This window comes from Lineus longissimus, chromosome 1, assembly GCF_910592395.1.
Source record: "Lineus longissimus chromosome 1, tnLinLong1.2, whole genome shotgun sequence".
NCBI classification, from domain to species: domain Eukaryota; kingdom Metazoa; phylum Nemertea; class Pilidiophora; order Heteronemertea; family Lineidae; genus Lineus; species Lineus longissimus.
In genome coordinates, this window is record NC_088308.1 from 1,791,656 (window position 1) to 1,812,411 (window position 20,756).

Below are 20,756 nucleotides of genomic sequence, written 5' to 3' on the forward strand. Positions count from 1 at the left end.
GTAAAAAACATTACTAAGAATTTACTTCATTAAAATATTTGAGGCCTGTAGCACTTTGTTGAACCGTGCAGTTGTGAAGCACCAAGGTCCATGGTTGAAGAATAGCTCATTCGTTTAACTTGCGCTGCAGAAGACGAGATTACTGATCTGCTATCACTCACCATAGAGGAAATGCAAAGAATCATGGACGACATGCTGGAAAGTTTCATATACATATACAATGAACACTGATCTTCTCTTCTGTGTCATGGTTCGATATTTTGGCAGTAACAAAAAGGATCAGCACAATGTAGAAAAGCGTTGTACTCACCTCGTCCAGAGTCTGTTCAAGTTTAGCCTTGACCTTGTTCAAGTGATTACACTTGTCCTGCGATGCCTGGAGTTCCTCGACGGTCTTCTTGTTGGTCTCCTCAAGGCTCTTCTTCTCCTTGTTCAACTTGGAGATGGCTTCATCCTGCTGGGCCATTTCTTCGTTCAAGGTCTTGATCTGGTTGTCCTTGGCAGCCTTCTCCTGTTCAGCTTTGTGGAGGTTGCCTTCCAAGTCCTCGATGTCCTTCTTGAGTCCATCCATTGTACCCTCTAGTTTCTTCTTCACATCTTCCAAGCCATCAGCTGCGTTTTCCTCCTCGGCGAGCCTGTCTTCCAACTCCTTGATCTGTGTCTCCATATCAGCTCGCTGGGTGATGAACTTAGCGATCTTTTCTTCAGCATCGGACAAGTTATCCTGTTCAGCTTGCACCTGGAGGAAGAGGTCGTTCTTCTGTTGAAGAAGGGTAACGTTTTGCTCTTCGAGCTCCTTCTGGAGCTTGGTGATTCGTTCGAGTTCCTCCTTAGTCTTGTCCAACTCTTCGAGTTTCTGCTTCATCTCGTCCTCAGCAGCAGCGGCCTTCAGGAGTGGCTTTACCCTGACGTAGAGCTTCCACCATACCCAGTTCCTCAATCCGAGCCACTTCCTGATGTTACGCTGGATAACAGACAGGCCAACACTGCAAAGAGTAACAAGACAGTTTTGTGACTTGTTTGATCCCGGCATCGATCTGTTCTATGGTCTCTTCGATAGTCTGAATGTAATTACCTTTGAGGTGTTATACTCACAAAAAGTATTTGATCGAAGTCATGGCAGCCTGAAAGTGATATTAGGGCTAGCTTACCGTTGGTCCTGGAGTTTCTTGTACTGTTTCCTCATCAAGTATCCACGGATGTGGGCCTGGAACAGCGAGATGATCCTGGAGAGACGCTCATCACGCAAGTCTTCAAGTGTACCGAGCACACCAGCACGGAAGAACACCTTGGTGTTACCCAACCGGTATTCATTTTCACCCAATTGGAGGGCTTCAAGGATCTTGCCTGTCACGATCTTGCCGTCGATGAATCCCTGGGGGATGGCATTGGGAGCCAGGATGGAGTATCTGGAAAGATAAGAAATTGTGCCATTCGATAGGTCCCAGAATCCTTTACTTTTGCACTAACTATTGGTATTCCGTGCCCATTCACATAAGCACGAGGCGGGGAGTTCTGCTAATAGAAATCGTCCGATGGGTCACCCTCAACTCAGTCTCTACGGCTGTTTGAGCAGGGGTGGGTTTATGGACTAACGCTTGTTCTTTATCTGGGTACTCCTCCAGTCACAACGGGTAAAGGCATTCCAATAGTCAGTTATCTTGCTACTAAACGGCAAAGTTCAATCATGAAAAATAAAAAATTTAATTGAATTCTGAAAGTGGCCAGATATTCATGGAATACAACCTTTCCTAGTGTGTACGTGTGTACGTTGATATAAAACACCACCCATTTACCGGTCATTTTGTTATTTACCTCTGCTTGAATTCAGAGTAGATCATCCTGTTGGGGAAGCCCTTTCGGCAGATACGGATGCCCTCGAGCACACCATTACAATGGAGCTGATGGAGGACGAGTCCGGGGTCGACAACACCTGAAGACAGACATCATAGGAAATGAGAGATCAAAGAAGAAGAGGAATGAAATTGAGCCATCAAGTTGATAGAAACTTGTCATTTAGTGTCTACTCGTGTAATTGTATTGAATTTTATTCATTCATGTATTTATTTATTGGTTCATCTGTAGAGAAAAGCATTGCAATTGAAACGGTTGGAAACAACCAATGGTGACGTCCATTTGCTGAATGATGTCGATAATTATTCGCAACATCCAAGGTAAGAGATAATTGGTATCAGTTTTTATTTGAAACACTAGCGACACAATCTGCATCATGTTATATCACAGTTGTTGCTTGTTTCATTTCTCGTTTTAAACGCTCAAAATCATCATTTCAAACATTTCAACTCCACTCAAATACATGTACAACAAAGTGCATACGAGAGAAGCTGCTGCGCACTCGAGGTATGCCGGACCGAGAAACAGAGAGTGTGCCTAATGGTAGCATTGGGTTCCTTCAAAGCAGAAGCACATGTAATAGGGTTAGTATTGTCTTCTGGACCAGATACTCTCTGGCCTAATGGTTCATGTAACCACCAGAATTTACTTTTCTTCTTTTGAAGAAAATGAGATGACGATGTGAGAAATATCACCCAGTCACTTTCCGATAAAGAAAAGTTATATTAAAGGTTACTCGTTTCGTGAACCGGCGTCATAGCATCATATCTTATTTTGAACCCAAAGCACCCATTTAGAGTACATTCCGAACCACACAATAGTGAATTCAAACTTGATCATAGTCCTCGCATTCAGCATCTCAACGAGTGAATACAGAAGTTCCAAATGAAGTTTGATTTCAAGCGGACAAGTGAACAACCTGATGGTTAAAGAGTAATGGTAAGTTAAGGACCTTTGAGGAAGGCACATGCATTTGTGAGATTGGTGATTTTGTTACTTTACTGGAATGTCAGACTTCGCTTGTACCACACCAATTTACGTACAGCGAAGGTATGATTTCATAACAGACCCAGTAGGAGTTTGAACGGAGGTAGGTTTATTGAAGATTTGATAACACCGTCAAGAATTGTTTTCTTTTCTTTCTTGAGGAATGTCTTTATTGCAAAATGAAAAAAGCATCACACGATGTTATGGACACTTTTCCTTTTTGCTAAAAAAAGGAATTCGTGGTGGCATAGCGCCGAACTTTTGATCCCAAGTCGTGGGTTCGAGACGCGGCCAGTGCCACTCTGTACTGTTAACTGCCCAGAAATGGCCAAGTAATAGTGCGGTATAAGGGCTCTTGGTTTTTACTGAAAGGTTTCTAGATGAGGCTGGGGAATGAATGTAAACCGCTTTGAGACAGTACATTTGTACAGTATAAAAGCGTTATTCACAACATGTCATTCCATCTTAAAACCTACCTGGCTCCTTTGATTCATTGGGAATAATGCATCTGATAAAGTTAGGGTGGGTACTTCGCAGGGTTTTCATCAATTTGTTCAGAGACTCCTACAAAAGCACACAGAGTGAGAGAAGACATGCACATGGAGTTGGGTGGAGAGTTATAGGAAAGGTTGCACACATGGAAACGAAACACACGGGTCTAATGATTATGTAAAGAGGATAGCTGTACTTAAGACGTTCATCAAAATGATATGCTGAAGTTTTAAATTTGGAAACTTGAAACTTGATTGAACTTTCATCAAGTGTTTTGTTCCACCAAGAAAATGCATATTCTTCTACAAAGAAGATCCTACCTTCCAACGAAGAGATCCTCTTTGCATAAACAGAGATAACCCTGGTTCACACATGACATAATGCTTTACACCACAACTTGTTTTTGTTTAGCATTTTATCGTTTTGATACAAGATTTAATGATGGCAAAATAAAGTGAAATACTGGAGGTTGAACTGACTGAGTTCAGTCATTGTACCATTAGTTATGTGTGACCAGGTGAGGAAATGTGAAAATCAAAAGCATGGTCAATGGGAGCATATCAAAGACCATTCTTTTGCTTTGCCGGAAAGGTAAGGATTTTAGGTAAAGTAGCATTTGATGGGATCCTGGGTTATTCTTCATGTGCGAGGACGCTTAGTTTGGAGGAGGTGGAGGTGCTGAAAGGAAGAAGGTGATCAAATACGCATGCTAGAGGAATATTTTGATTGGTTGGACAGGGCAGGGAAGAGTAGAACCTGCAGAAACGGAGAAAATGTACTGAAGAAGTCAATCACTCTTTTCTCTTTTGGAAATAATGTCTTTTTGTTGGAACAAGGTTTGGTTCCAGTTCCAACCAAAAAGATAGAATGGTTCGTGAAATGTCTGCAGGCCATTAACACGACGCCCAATCGATTGAGGGTACTGATGGATAAGTGGCTTTCTAGTATAAATAGACTCGCCCGAGCCTTTGTGTCTGGGGATATTCAGGGGTGTAAGGAGTGCATTACACGCCTCTAAAATACGTTTGAGAAAAGGTTCGGGCGTGTCTATAATTGTGGCCTGTAATCGGTGGTGTGTTCGTTCGATTCGGCACCGTGATAAACCAAGAGGAAGGTGGATTGTGGGCAGGAATTGAGCTGTTCCGGTGCAAAAGACAAATAGAAGTTAAACAGGAGCAGTATACATCTATAGAAGTCTCTTGACACAAACCGTATGCAAACATGAATTGTTAGATATTTACATAAAAAGACAGTTAGGTTTCTGACGAGGTTTGTTGGTTTGGGATGCTGCGGTTGCCTCAATGCATGGAGGGGCTTGTCTCACTGGGAACTGAAAGTGCGCAGAGTAGCCAATTCCGACAACCAATCTCATCCTCATCGTTAAGACATCCTGAAGATACAACAGGTAATACATAGCCACCACTCGGACTATGCTCGAGGAATAACAAATTGAAGGCAGTTGTCTGCATGACTATGCGCACTGACAGTCCAAGTGAGACGAAGAACTCAAGCGTTGACGGTGATGGTCAAGCCTAGGGAAACAGTGTCGTTTACCTGGAAACTTTTCTTCATTGGGGATGATACAGCGGATAAAGTGGGGATGGGTACAGTTGAGGTTGTACATCAATTTGTTCAAGGATTCCTGTAGATTTATGCAAATCAGGAAAGGAATATTAGATGTTGGAAGGTGGGGAATCGTTCTGTCATGCTCGATGCGCATGAGCACAAAAGGTATAGGTTTTGGGTGACCTGCAAAGGACTTGCTTAGGTGCGATCGGGGATAGACCTTACACGAAGGTTTTAGGGTTTACACGGTGGAAAAGGTTGGGGATTACCTGAAAATGACTTGCTCAGGTACAGTCGGGGTTAGAGGAGGGGACGGATAGACCTTATACGAAGGTTTGAGGGTTCACACGATGGATAGGGTGCACACTTGGATTGTGGAAAACTCAATTGGGAAGCATGTATAAAAGAAGTAATATTCGCATGTTTTACCTGCATCTTTGGCCTCATTGGGAATGATGCAGCGGATGAAATGAGGGTGGGTCTGGTGGAGGTTCTTCAATAACTTATTAAGAGACGCCTGGGGGAACAAACGGGGTATTGAATGCAAGCATAATGACAAGTGACCAAGTCTAAAACCTTGCAACTTGAATGCAGCAATGTTTCAGATACATTGGTCAATCATCGCAGGTACACACGGGGCACTCGGGAATAAGTCAAGGTCAAGGCCATGTGACGATGCAATCGGAGGGAGAGCTGGAATAAAATGCATTAGGTTCAAGGAAAGGGGAAGATAGATTTGGAGCACACGGCACATCATGGAGAGTCGGGCATCCACCAGTTAAGTGCATTGGAAGGGACATAGTACAGTACAAGGTGCCTCTTTCACCGGCAATAAGAATCAAGTGCTAAAGTAGACAAGGTATACAGTGTAGTCACAGTATTGTTATGAAACACCGAAATGCGCGTCAGACTCACAGTGCAGTGATAGTTAACCGACATTGAGTTCAGTGATGTGATGACTATGAAGACGTTCAGTCAACTTTGTTAAATCAGTGAGGACGAATATCATTGTCGATTTAACGTTATACCAGCACTACGGGTACCTGATAGTTTTTCATCATTAGGGAGGAGGCATCTTATAAAGTGGGGTTGCGTGCTTTTGAGGCGTTTCATTAACGTGTTTAGGGATCCCTGGAGAAGAAGAGGAGTTAGGGGGATTTACAGTGACAGGTACAGGTAGGGCAGGGCTACTCTGAAAAAGAGGTGAGATTTAGAGGATTGGTTGAAGAGCAATATTAAGAAGTCACGGAGACGGGGGCGGGTTGATTGTGTATATTATTCAGTCGGTGCCAAGTCCGATCAAACGAGTGCAATGGGGACAGGAGTTGAGGAAAGGGTCACACAGTCAAATATTTACGAGAGAGGTTCCGGGGAGCATGTTTTAGAATGGACGGTGCACTGTTATACAGAGTCATGTGTTAAGTGTGCAAGAAACCTACCTATAACAAACTTGTCGTTTGACTTTCCGAGCAAGTGCGGAGTCGGGCAATTTTATCAGTAAGGTAAAGGGTATACAAGGTATCTTCAGTGAGAATGTGGACAGGATCACTCAGATTGTTCTTAGGGCAGGGGCCACACAGGGAAGAGATATTGAGTAGGTCATTCATTGGTGGGTCCTAAAATGCCATTCCTTTCGGGAGGGATAGTTCATATCAGAGATAACAGTCATAATTACCAACGCCCTTGATCTCATTTGGCACAATGCATCGGATAAAGTGGGGCGAGGTGGTGTACAGGTTCTTGATAAGTTTGTTTAGAGATTCCTGATGGGAAAAAGTTGTATAGATTAGAGCATGCGGGTTTTGACAATTCTTGTCTGTTCTTCCATAAACTGGATGTTGGGTTTATAGCAGGTTGGCTCATTTTGGCTTCAACGTGGCAGAGGAAATTGGCCAGAACAGCCACATGCAGTTGTAGTGCGCGTCGCGTCGTTGGCAGCAGAAGCGCAGTCATTTCGCGACTTGGCGAGGCATATCCAATTGGCAGGGTCGGATAGTTGCCAGCCTTATTTGGAGGGGTGGTAATTCATATCACAAGGCAAGCTCGTAATCGTGTTCTTACCGGCGGCTTTTATCTCATTTGGTACAATACAGCGGATAAAGTGGGGTTGGGTGCAGTACAAGTTCTTGATAAGTTTGTTAAGAGATTCCTGGTGGAAAAAAAGGAATAGTAGGATTAGATCAGGCGAGTTCCGCCAGTTCTTCCTGTCTTGCCATGAACCAGTTAGACTAGGGAGATTTGCCTATTCAGGTGTAAAACAGATGAGAAGTGTTGATGGAGATATAGGAATGGACGTGAAAGAGGAGCAGTGTGCGTTACAGTGGAACGTTGTGTTGCAGCACTTACACCGCGGTTGGTGGGGCGACAGAGTCGACAAGGGGTGGGGACAAGAGACTACTTGTAGAGGGGAGGTGGTTAATCCTATGCATACACAATTGACCAGGGAAAGAAGTCACGCCATTTTTAGATGTCTGGATGGGGTTTCACACATACCTTGCATCAGTCCGGTGCACTACCGTAATTGACCAATAACCTTGCTCTTGTACGGGGTTGGAGATTTGGTGGGATGGGTGCACACTTGTGGGGAACTCAGAAGACGGGTAATGGCGTATGCAGAGTTTTTACGGGGCCACGCCAAGAAATGGGCATTCATCACAGAAGTATCGCCGAATGTTTTATAGGGGTCACACCACTCAAGGGGTCACTCTTTCTAGACAGTTTCTTGGGGACACACAACAATACAATGAAAAGAAAGGGTCAAACTATTTCGTATAAAGTCGTGTAGGTCTAGGGGTAACTCTAAGGTGGTTAATGTTCCTTGGTTTATTTGGCGTAGTACTCAACCTCCGTTGGAGGGGACATATACACGGCCAAACCAACAGGAAGAGTATTATCAAATCAATCCACCAACATGACTGGCATTGCAGGCTGTCGAGATTGACAAGTTAGGGTTGGGACAGCTAAAAACCGGGTTACAATACTCTGGGCAAAGAGGAAAAGTGGCTCGTTTTGAGTTCAGGAGTTGGTCAAGGTGTTGATCACTCGGGGGAAGATACTTCGACTGGGGGGTGCTACAGATCAAACCGGTGAGAGAGATAACCGATTGATCTTACGGGGAGAGAGGGGGGCACGCTGATCTCAGATGGGGCCACTCGGGTTCAAAACAGGTGAATCGGCGACTTCGGGGCCTTGGCCCCATGTTGCTGATCATGCCGCGGGTTTCTCTCGATGGAGATTCTTACCACACGCTTTGTGCTCATTAGGCACCAAGCAACGGATGAAGTTAGGTTGAGTGGTGTACAAGTTCTTGACAAGTTTGTTCAGAGACTCCTAATGGGGGAAAAGTGATAAAATAGCAATTTTACAACGAGAAGAGACGTAGTGCTTTCAGAGGTGCATTATTCGCGCTGCTGGAAAAAATAGTTCATTAATAGGGAAAATGCCATATATATATATCGTAAACAATATTATCAAACTTAAACTGACAAGATCATAAAGTATTCATAAGAAAATGGAATGGTATTTCACAATAAAGTGTATGATAATATACACCGTAGTGTCATTGACGATAATTCAATTCAAAAGCTACGAGATGAAAAATGTATCAATATAATGTACGAATGTACCAACTTTATGCACTTTCTAACTTAAGCAATTATCATTAGGTCATCAATCTAAATTTTAGCAATTTTCGATTCGATGTATCATAAATGTGAATATGTAACGATCATCTAAACTACGATAATAGTATCTGAGAAAACGGTGTTCCATTTTATAATAGGAGTCAAAAGACTGGTTGAGAAGAACCAGAAGTGATTTTCACTTATCTCATTTTCAAATGGGATGGTGGATTTGATCATGGATTTCGTTTTGAAAGGGCGTCAGAGTGGCTACACTGGTTAGGTTCACTGTTCTCTGAGATACAACTTTAACACATTTCTATCGAATAAGAGATACACACTCATGCAAAAAGGATGCATTAATGTCAAGAATACAATACGTGTATGTCCGAATTAACCTCGTATCCAGTTGGAAACTTGTCCAAAATCGTACATTAAAGTAACAATAGATACGTATAGGATGGGGTTACATCGGACACACCGTATGGGTTCACGACAACACGCTTGTGGATCATCGGCGATGCTACGCTGACCAGGACAATACAGTAAGTGACGAGTCCAAGGACTGGCGCGGCGATGCATCGCCAAAATGACGAAGGGGCTCACACAGGGTACTAGTAATCTGGGGCAATAGATAGAGGTGATACTGATAAGCTATATCGGAATATGCATCAGTCGCCATTAGTTGGAACTGTTTCGTGATATTTCGATGTAGACTCGCCATTTTTAAGGTGTGAGACAGCTTGTCAAACGTGCTTCACGTGTAGGTGGGAATCGTTAATAAAATGGTATGCTGAATCTCCGCAAAAAATGTGTGGGGATCATTCGGTCATAGACGCGAATTTCCATGGTGGATACATTCAGCAAACCGGTGGGTTGTATCACAATATCATTTCCAAATCCTGGTAGAATTTGAAAAATGACTTTACCATTGGGAGACACATGTAGGGGTGCATTCTTAGGGATGTAGAGGGTTCACTCGGGGTTGCATTACATTTCTCATTGCTTTTAAATGATACAGCTTCTCTGCCGTCAAGAAGGGGAGTTATCAGACTCGCTCAGAAAATGTTCATATCAATATATAAACTCTAGTGACAGGAATATTTCTATATCATTTTTCACGATATGGAATTAAAGGAAGATAAGGGGCCCGGCCCTTTGGTCATCTCTTGGAATGTTTTCTAACGTCTCTTTTAACGTTCTCATGAATCCTCCGCGAATACGTCTCCTTTGGGACGATTGCTAATCGCACTGTGTTTTCAAAACCTGAGATCTGAAAAAGGTCGCATTGACTAAGCGGTGCCTAATGAGCTAAGATTGCAACACACTTTTTCTATAACTCGCTATAACGGAAGAACTGGGTAGACTCACAGCAAAAAGAGAAATGGTAATTGACAGGCCACCTAAGGAATTGGAGGACTGCCTAGATACACAGTGCTATAGAGACTTTACTGAACCGCCCACTGCAATGTAAGCGGAATGTGAGGCAAAGAGAAGCATTTCAAGATCATGTTATAATCGCAGTCACTGATGCATCAACATCAAAAGCCATGAGTAGAACTGCTTTCTCCTCAGCATTGGGCGATTCAGAGTCATTCTTACAGCAAAGGGCGGGTGGGTCAAATGAACTGAAGGGATGGTTGTCTGACACGCGGGACAGAGAAGGGTGTAGGTATGTTGGACACGTGGACGCGATCATGCTCGGTTTATGGGGGATTTTATAATTGTGTACCCTGTGGGTAGCGGAGATCGTGGACATGGATGAACCCTTCCTCTTCTTCTTGGGAGTGGAGCCATCTGGAAAATGAACACAGAATACGCATAACAGAATTGTGTTAAAAGAACCATGCCCCGTGACAAAGGACGGATGTGATTTGACCAAATGCCATTTACCTATATCTGAGGTGTGGGCCGGAAAAATCGCCATACATGTTTAGATTTCATGTTTTAGGTGAAATGAGCGAAAATGGTGCATGTTTGCATCTGGGGTTATTGGCCTCAGATATTTGGAGAATGGCTTTGCTACTCATCCATCCCGATGTAGAAGTTTGAAATGTCCTACGGGATATAATGTCCGCCCGGGTCAACAAAGGATTCTATAACGCGCTTTTAATGTCGAAGGTATTGACAGTCATGGCCACTATTGAACCATATGTACCATATTCCGTCGGTCGGACGCTTTTCCTGGGGGACATTTTCTACTTCTACACCGGCATCAAAATAATCTAAACAGAACAAATCAAGCATAACAACAGAGAATAACAGTCTATCTAAGAACGTAAAGCTATAGCCATGTCAATAATGCAATCTAGGGTTGTCTGCCTCGAAGAAGTACCAAGAAGACCTAGGTCCAAACCCTTGAGTAGTACCACGAAATAATGTGCAAAACATGTAACATCACACTATCCGATTGGATAGAATGGGCATACAGACATATCACCATTAAGGCCAATGAGTCATTCATTCTGAATAGGAATGGTAATTTGAGAGAGAAGAAAACTTCAAAGAAATAATACCGCTATTTTGACGTCTGTGTTTCATAAAAAGGCATGTCAAATGTCCCCTTACAAAGCTTAGATCTAAAATCAGCGGTTTTTCGAGACTGTTCTTTCAATTTGGCTCAAGTGACTCGGCGCCTTGGCATGGCCTGTCTGATGGCTATGTTCCTTGGGAAGCTGTGGGCAGAGACATGTTTGTTCGTTTATGCGTCACACATCAGTAGGGAGACACGGGTGGCCCGTCAATTCTGTGCAGCCAAATCTTCATATTTTGGATTGGTGTCCGATTATTTTGAAAATCTTGTTTCGACCATTACAGCAGCCTGTTTCTGGTACTGTCGCATGCCGTGAATGGTGTCGCTGATGCTCGTACCCTTTGTCAGGCAATTGTGCTTGATTTTCCCTCCAATACTTCAGCAATAACAGACGAGGGGCGAGTATTGGGTGTGGTAACAAGGCAACGAACCACACTTTTATTCTCTAGGCTGGGTTCAGGTCCTATTTGACGACAAAGCTTCGGTCAGCAACAACTTTGCTTTTGATTTCTGTAATTTTACGGTATAAGCACCAGAGCAACAACGAGCTGCTCATACCGCCCCACTCAATCAGTGTTATAATGAGCTCATGATCCCCATTTCAGACAAGGAAGTTGTTTCCTTATCTCAAGCCCTTCAAAAGATTCAAACCACACGGTATCGAAGACCGAGTTCGAATCCCCACAATCAGACAACGACATCTTTCAGGCAATCCAAAATTAACAGAGCCAGCCGTGCGCTCCGTACTGAGTGCTTTGACTTGGCAAATACCCCTCGTGTTTCTAAGATAGAGTGTCGTTCCCTGATGTGTTAAGCATGAGCAAAGGATCAAACATGCCCTACCCTGTGCACATATGACACCGTCATGAAGCTTGAGCCCTTCTTCTTCTTCTTACCAACGTTACCACTGCCGTCACCTTTGCAGGTTAAAATACAATGAAAAACATTGTAGCAGGTGGAAGTGCACCTCCAAGATAATACTCATGTGACGATAACTTGGATCTGACTTGGTACCTTCTGTAAACTTGCAGACTTCTTTGGCAATCTCGATTCACTTATAAAACCTTGGCTACTTTCTTTCAATACCAATAGATGTTGGGATTACGTGTGAACTTGTGCGTGTCATTGCACATCACCCATCTCTAAAGACGATACCAGCCACCAAAGAGCATCTATCATGGACCAATTCTCGTTTAGGCCTATTCAAAAGTTCAATAGTTACTGGCAAAGCAGTCTTTACACATTTCAGTGACTATTTAGTGTATTTCAGAAGTAATTTAATGCTCACTTACGAAAATGCTTTCTGAGTAAGAGGCAACAAAGTACTAGTGGTCCCAAGTAGAGGAATGTGTCTACCGATCTACTTGGTATAAACCACACTTTGCAGGCAAACAACTGCCTTGTTTTCTAGGTATCGTCAAAAATAGGCCTGCTTCATTTCCATAAAAATAACGTTAACTAAACATACATTAACTGAAAGAGATGATCATATAAAGACGACTTCAAATATATAAAGGTATTTCACACGGAAGGGTTTTACACACGGTAGAGGGTTTCACACGGTAAGGAGTTCACGCAAAGTTGAATGACATAGAATAATGGAATATCAGAGGGTGAGGTTTTCACACGGTAAAGGTTTTCACACGGTAAAGGTATTTCACACGGTAAAGGTTTACGGTAAAGGTATTTCACAGGATAAAGGTAAAGGATAAAGGTATATTTTACACGGTAAAGGTATTTCACACGTTACACGGACTGGTGGTAGGTAGGTTAGGTAGAACATTAGGATTGGAATAATCTATTGGATCACACGGTGTACACACTTATGTCACGCTTGCAAGCACGGAGCAGGAGAACACAGGGAACGGGAATCTTCTTACGGGTTTTTATTAAAGTCGTTTGGTGAGTGAGACCATCGGATCTGTAACTGACTGTAAGTGTTTCTCCGATTCGTCGATGCCAAGGCCATATTGATTGAAGTTTGGTGTCTATACCGCATACGCAGTTTAGAGACCGTTTCGACAGACGTCCAAGGTGTTCGGCTTTGTTTACGATGCTTTGCTTTATACGGCCAGAGTCCTCGAGCAACATCCGCTCTCGAAGTCGCCTATGTAAGTAGAAGCCCTAAGGCTCAAACATTGGCGATAGGATAACTATATCATTTTTCCATATTTGGGACATTCTTTCGGATTCGTATCCAAGCGTCTCAGCGTCAGGATTATACAGTTGTTCGACGGATTCAAGGTTTTTAAATCTGATTTCGAACATATTAGACAATGTCATTTTGATTATTGCTCAAAGATTGCTTTCAGAGATTTGCGGGGTTACAGACAGTAACAAGGGCCTCGATCGTTTGTTCAAAGCTGCGAAGGACTGTAAGTCTGTAACAGCTAGAACACGCCACATGAGGTACTATCTTAGGAAGTCACTTTCTATACAGCTTCCCCGGAACCAGATCTTGTAGCCGATCATTGTGAACAGCTGACGAATTGAGTCACTTGGGATGGCAACTCAAGAGGGCATATGTTACAACAAAAGTCGGCACTCAATCTGGTTCAGATGAAGCTGTCACATAACAATAGACAAATAATAAGCTTTGAAATTAAAAATAAAAAGTGTAAGATACTTTAATAATCATGCCCTTGCATTGAATATGCTATTGTTGATTTCTTGTTTTGATACTTATTATCACCATGTTTGGTATTTCAGTTTGAAATATAAAGGAGGGGAGGATAGGGAGGGGAGGGAGGAGCACACAATGTGAGAGAAATCTTTAACCAGTTGGATATATCTTTTGTTTGCAAATTGAAGATTTCTAAACTGATAATCTGTCAGTTTCCATTGCTTGTCCTGAGATGTCGTCTAACTGATTATGTCAGAATGTTTGTCATATGGGGAACACACACAAACATGCTAAGTACACTCATTGAAAAAAACGGTTTTTGAGCCTAACGAAATTCCTTTAGAGGTTTTTGCCGACACAAATATGCCCCCCTTGGAGGTTTTGGCAAAATCTCAGGATCTCAGAATCCTTTAGGTGTTTTTCTTTTACCGAAGAACCTCCAAGGATGCGCATCTGTGTTGGCCAAAATTCCAGATCAAAAAGCCATATTTCTATGAGTGAAGTGAGCACTCGGGCGACTTAATCGCTAACCAAGGTCCACTCGACGGAGTCACGACCTGCTTGTGGGTCAAAGCGAGTACTACACTCAGACCGAGGCATGTGGGTTTTAGGGAGCCACAACTTGAAACAAGTCGTTTGCCAAGTACAGTGGGAATTCTTTGGGATGGGAAGGTTTTGGTAAAGGTGCGAGGATCTTTCATAGCATATTTTAGGATTAGTGCATGCTGAGATTATTATTCTTCCATACCGTCAACGGGCTCGGCAAAGAGAAGAGCGGTCAGGTGTTCCTTTGATGACTGCATGACAGTGATTACGTTCTCGTTCAAGGGATCCTTGTTCTTGTCCAACCAGCCGCTGATGTTGTAGTTCACCTGTCGAAAAAACACAAGATAATAAGCTTTCCTCGGAGCGAAGGCCGTTAGAATGACGAATCGTCGATCATCATCATCATCATCATCTTGTTGTAGTCGAAGGTCTACGTCCTGTTTGACAAATTCCAGTCGATATCGCAGCAAAGGAACAACGCTTTTAAGCTGATGATTGATATCAGCTTCATCATTTACATTTTTTTTTTCTAAAACTACTGTTCAGTTACTGTACACATGTTGACCTTCTTCGAAAACACCAAATTATACGATTGTAGAAGAATCGTTGGAAATGTGAAATTCCTAAATCTCTTCAAATTTGCGGAAAATTCCGAGTTCCAAACGACATTTCTCATTGACGATGAGAAGAGTACGGGTAATGAGATATATGCAAAGGGTATAAGCATAATTATATACAGGAATCTATACTTACAGTTCCGGCATAATGGTTGAGACCGAAATGAGCCTCAGACTGGCCTGGCTTTGGTGGTTTTGGCTTTCCGAAGTTGTTCGACTTTCCTAGATGGTTGTCGTACAGCTTGTTCTTGAAGGTGACGTCGGAAGCTTTGGGGAACATGCACTCCTCTTCAAGGATGGACAAGATACCCATGGGCTGGAAATAAAACAAGCATCAGTGGCAAAGTAAAAAAGAGTCAACTAAAAGCGGACGTACAATTTTGGCGGCGGAACTTCCGAAACCTTAAAGGGTCTACGCTGTTCATCACAAAAACCGAGTGTATTTCCAGTGATATTCTTGCAGTCTAGGAGACATTCTTTGGACGCTATTGGGTAGTGGAAACTATGCTCACCTTCTCAATCAAGTCAATGCAAGCCTGCAAGTCCATACCGAAGTCAATGAAGTCCCACTTGATACCTTCCTTCTTGTACTCTTCCTGCTCGAGCACGAACATGTGATGGTTGAAGAACTGTTGGAGACGCTCGTTGGTGTAGTTGATGCAAAGCTGCTCAAAACCGTTGAACTGAAAGGGGATAGACCAAGTGACATTACTGAAGACGGTGTACTGAAGACGAAGCAACGTATTTCTCAAAACATAGGTAAATATTACATGGTTGTAGCGTAGTGCAGTAACTGGACACACGCCGACCATCGCGGCGAAGACTTACTGTTCCCGGGGGAGGAATCGCAAACTTACATCGAAGATCTCGAATCCGGCGATATCCAACACACCAATGAACCACTGTCTCTTCTGCTTGGTGTCAAGGGTCTTGTTTACACGGACGACCAGCCACTTGAACATCCTGTCGTAGAGGGACTTGGCAAGGGCTCCAACAGTGTTCGTCACCTGAATGAGGTTCTGGGCCTTGTTGACGAACTCTGTGCCGACCTTAATCTTTGGCTTCAGGATAGCCTTCATGAGATCGTTTGAGTTGACACCAACGAGGAAGGCAACCTTTTCTGCCTCTGTAATGTAGAAACAGTATTACGTTAAATGCTAAAACTTAACTGTGAAATCGTCAGTTCATGAGTTCAAAATGCGTTCAACTACAAGGGAGTAACATCTTCCGATCACACATTTAGTAACATGCAAACGACCATCGCATTTTCCAGATGATGAATCGAACCAATTACCCTTGGATTGTGAGCCAAACACATTATAACCAATACACACTGCGCGTTTGACCAGTGGTTTGATGGGTACCTACCGGTGGTTCCATCTGCCTCAGCCTGCTCCTCTCGGCCTCTCTGCTTGAACTTCATTTCACCCATATGCATGATAGAGGAAGTGCACTTGTACAAGCTCAATTTCTCATCAGTAGTGAAGCCAAGAGTGTCAAAGGAACTCTGGAACAGACAAGAATGTATTTTAAGAGCGAGACGCATTTGAAAAGCATTATACCAAGTCGTACGGCGCTGTGGTATATTATTCGATCAGGATGCCGCGACTTTTTCTTCTTCCTCTTGATGTCTCACTCAAAGGACCACGCAACAGCGGTTTTCTGTCTGAGAGTCGAGCCATAACTTCGTGATTTTGAGCGTTCTAACTACTATGACACTGGTCTACCCTTAGCTACAACAAATTAAACGCTCGTGTCCAAGCTACTCACATCAGTTATGCCCATCTCCTCTTCGTCATCGATGTTGTCGACGGTCAAGGCTCCCTGGTTGATGAAGGAGTAGAGTCCAGCATCGGGTTGGACAAGGCATTTCTCTGTAAAAATCCAAATCAAACCGAATAAGAGAAAGTAGCAAGACCGTATTATATAATTAGAAATCATCATAACGGATGTCTTGTCAGCACGGGTTACCCATCTGTGATGCATGTTGTAAAACATGAAGAGCTGGTAAGATGTGAAATGAAAAATGAAATTTAACGGGCGACGGCCAAATTTAGGGCGGGCACGGACGAGAAGCGTCTTTTAGATGTTATCTGATCTATTGGTTGGACAATGGGGTAACTCACCGTGCAGTTCAGGTAACTGCGGGGACAACAACTGGTAGAAAATGTGGTAGTTTCTCTCAGCAGGCTGCTGGAAGATTACACGAGATTTCTCCAGTAGGTCTGAAAAAAAGATGGCGAATAAAGAACATGGACACCAAGAAGAAATACATTCTGAAGTTTAGAGGTGGTCTCTCCGTAGTTTTATACTCCGTACGTACGCATTGTCTTATTGCCAAGCAATCTCAAACATGAAGGAAACACACTATATATATCAAGATACTTGCTGTACAGATCAGCACACGAGTAGGCACATTCCTCAACAGCGGTAAGGTTCGTGTTCGATCTCCCGACATCGTTGATCAGTGTCCGGCAATCTCTAAAGACTCGGTCTTGTTAAAGGTGATATCAGACAAGAGTGGCTGTTTTATAGTGAAGGCTAAGGTCAAAATAATGCTGACGAAAGGACCGGGCCCCTTAAGTTGATAATACGTACACTGTTCAATGTCAGCTCCAGCGATTTTACCACTGCTGCCGAAATGGATACGGATGAATTTACCCTGTTTTGGGAAGGAAAAGCAATAAGTTAGTCTCGATGATAATATGATGTGAGGTTTGGATTTACTTTTTATGCAGCAGAAATGAAATTTTAAAAAAACGTGGGTCCGTCACGAGTTTTTAGTTCGTTCATATCATATTCCACGGGTTGTCTCAAATCGATTTGGCTGGAGCAGGTAGTGTTGGTTCAAACCCCTGATCAATTTTAATTCAGCTTGGGCATTATATTGGACGACTCGAGTGCGTCGCATTACATGTTACATTTACTAGTATATCGTTGAGATAATTTACTAGTAAATGCTTTGCCTTTTCCACACCACACCTAGAAGGTTAGAGGGAGGAGGATGGGGTATCACGCCTTACCTTTTTTATGAGTTAGCATGCATTTCATTGAATATACCAAAAGAGACAATAGGCTTCCACGAACAGTGTACCTCCACATAATTTATCCCCTATCCAAGGGCATCCAGTAGGTGTTCATACCAGCAATGTTATACTGATGCCAATGAAGAATTCTACGCAAAGATAAACTCAGTTAGGTAATTTTGATCTGTTTGGTGCTCGACCATCACTTTCTGTGTGAAATGAGTCCAAAGAATTTCTGCTTCCCAGCCGTCCAAAAGAAATGGCGAGTAAAGTTTGACCATCACTTACGAAACGAGAGGAGTTATTGTTCCTGACTGTCTTGGCATTGCCAAAAGCCTCCAACACAGGATTAGCCTGGATAATCTGATCTTCTAGGTTTCCAGCCTATAGGAACGAGGATTGAATAGGAAGGGTTAACGGAGTGAAGGATGGATGATACACCGACCGACACTAGAGTGTCGCCGAGGAGAGGTGGTGGTTAGAACACGCAGAGGTTAATCAGCAGTCTGCAGAGATGAACCGTCACGAGGGTGATGATCCATCTCTCCAGTAGTATAAGCATAAAGCTTACATAATTCATGGATATTTGAATTTCAGGAAGGTCGACCGCTGGTGGTCTCTCTTTTAAAAGTCTTCAGTCTGGTTTTTCATAATTTCGAACCGCTTTCGACTAATCTTATGAACTGTTACAAACCCAATGCTGATTAACCTCGTTAAGATGGTGTTAGGTGGCAAAGGATAACACTCTGAAGATTCTTCGCTGAAAGAAAACTGGGGAAGGATAAGGGTCACACAGATCAGCAACGAATTCTCAGCTCCCTCGTTCGTCAATGAGCAAGACTCAACGTAATGGAATGATTGCGGTCGCGGGATGACACTACTACCGCAATGGAGCTGCAGAACACATGCTCTCTCTCTCTCCCTCTGTTGGCACAAGTGCCGGAGGTAACTCAGCTTGATGTGCCTGGGCAGTTTAGTGATAGACAACGAGTGCACTTTCATTTTTCTCATGAGCAGATTTGTGAGGAAATCTCCGCCAAGAGAATGCTCTATGATTGGTGATGATGCCTTATTTCGGGCTACTGAGAATTCGACGTTGAAAAGGAACAAGGTAAGTTGGTGTCTATTTCAACTCAGTTTAAAAGAAGTTCACGATGCACATAAATATGGACGTGGTTCTTCAAAACAAATGAGTCGCTTACATGTATTTGCCGATTTTGTGTTACTCGCGCAATATCCCTCCTCCGAATCAACGCCAACGTCAATTGTTTTGAAGAACCCAAACCTTATTTTAATGGACACGTACATGTACACTCCCAGAAAACCAGGGTGAACTAAACTCTACAGTGAGGGTCACTCCACACAAGGTCAAGGACACGAGGGTCAAGGTCGAAAGGTGAAGGTCGAGGAAGGTATACTCTGGACGGATCCACTCAGGACGGATGCTGAGGTCTAGGTCACGCTCCACACAAGGACAGTTCACACCTAGAGAATTACTTACGAATCGGGAGGAGTTGTTGTTCCTAGTAGTCTTAGCATTACCGTATGCCTCGAGTACAGGGTTAGCCTGCACAATCTGGTCCTCAAGGGTACCCTGTGTAGGAGAATGGAGGGACAGGGCGGGGGGCAAAGGAGAGAGGGCAAAGAGAATAATATATACATTAGAACAAGCGAATTAAAACAGTGCAAATCCAAAAACAAAATGTATTCAAAACAAGTTCTTCTTTTCAATAACGTTTAAAGGTTGTTACCAAACAAGGCTATGAAGAATCCTCTATCCAGTAAATCAAGTTTCTATCAGTCCGATTTATGTATCACTCTGTTCATATTTTCAATTATATTAGGCGATTGAGGTATCTCCGAATCGTTTTATTCAGTTGAACTGCGAATATCGTTTCTAGCATTCAGAACGCTGTCTGTGGCAGGTAGGCTACCACAGGGTTCTCATTATTACAATATGACTCATCTACTCGTAAACCAAGGTCTGCAAGCAAGTTTGCAGTCGATTCTGGCGAAGAGTGAGAGAATACTATCTCAGCGATGACTAACCCTAAACGTGGTACATATGCGTATATCTCGACATACAAGATGTAGACATAAAAACTCTCATTTCACGTGAATAAGGTCAGTGACAAATGGGTACGTATTGTCCCCACACCATGGTCTTTCTGGATGAAATGTAACGGTATAACATGTACCAAACCAAGTGTTGATAACCAGTGAACCTGAGACGTAGCCAATGCAATGCATACTGGAGATATTGTAGATTCAACTGACCTTACAAAGTGAAAAGAGAGTAAATCACACTAAATGCACGGACACCAATAAAACTCTATAGACGATGAAGGAAGGGAAATTGTTAGTTAAGGTCCAAACTCTGGAATGAAATAAGTCAGGTTTGTTAAATACCGAGGGATATCAACTATTATACATTATACCGGAGCAACTCGCTTAATAAATGTAAACTACGCTGAAATTGTTATGACGCCCGCTTTAAAGTTGCATAAATCGTGAACTAGATACGGATGGCGATGGGCATAGTGTATGGGTTGAATTTTCCTTCATTCGAGAACGGATCCTGTGTTTGAGTGAGATGACGCACTGTGATCCTTCCACTTAAGGGAATGTTCCCTCTTCGCGGTTCGGCAGCTAGAAGTGTTCAGGATCCAGGGTGGGAATTCTTATCAGAAATGCTATTGCGCGCTTCTGTTGTTATGGTGTAAGAAAAACTGGAGCGACAAGGTAGCGATCTTGTGCTTTATTTATATCAGTATTAATTAAGACAATTAGGACATCAATACGGACTGGACAGTAACTCTTATAAAATCGTATTAAGTGGGTTAAAACGAATATTCTAGTAAGAATCTAAGGAACCAGTAGAATCAACGTTAA

At 42.9% G+C, this 20,756-nt stretch overlaps 1 protein-coding gene across 16 annotated transcripts in view; it reads right to left on the reverse strand.

The window, feature by feature from the left end:
• Positions 1–20,756, reverse strand: part of LOC135484186 (myosin heavy chain, striated muscle-like) — a 43,929-nt gene that overhangs the window by 16,569 nt on the left and 6,604 nt on the right. For 5 of the 16 annotated variants that reach the window (XR_010446432.1, XM_064765523.1, XM_064765532.1 and 2 more), the window contains exons 6-19: positions 18,153–18,248; positions 17,437–17,500; positions 16,965–17,063; positions 16,609–16,712; positions 16,207–16,345; positions 15,696–15,964; positions 15,351–15,521; positions 14,975–15,154; positions 14,424–14,547; positions 11,896–11,969; positions 4,888–4,975; positions 1,816–1,933; positions 1,152–1,409; positions 311–986 (exon numbers count right to left, since the gene is read on the reverse strand). Coding sequence is in view for 15 of the 16 variants with exons in the window: in XM_064765523.1 (XP_064621593.1) it covers positions 311–986; positions 1,152–1,409; positions 1,816–1,933; positions 4,888–4,975; positions 11,896–11,969; positions 14,424–14,547; positions 14,975–15,154; positions 15,351–15,521; positions 15,696–15,964; positions 16,207–16,345; positions 16,609–16,712; positions 16,965–17,063; positions 17,437–17,500; positions 18,153–18,248 (2,460 nt within the window). In the remaining variant the exon portion in view is untranslated. Of the gene's footprint in view, positions 1–310; positions 987–1,151; positions 1,410–1,815; positions 1,934–3,317; positions 3,406–4,887; positions 4,976–5,328; positions 5,417–6,574; positions 6,663–6,960; positions 7,049–8,141; positions 8,230–10,251; positions 10,317–11,895; positions 11,970–14,423; positions 14,548–14,974; positions 15,155–15,350; positions 15,522–15,695; positions 15,965–16,206; positions 16,346–16,608; positions 16,713–16,964; positions 17,064–17,436; positions 17,501–18,152; positions 18,249–19,365; positions 19,459–20,756 lie in introns of all 16 variants that reach the window. The other 11 variants (XM_064765496.1, XM_064765513.1, XM_064765488.1 and 8 more) reach the window with 11 other exon arrangements.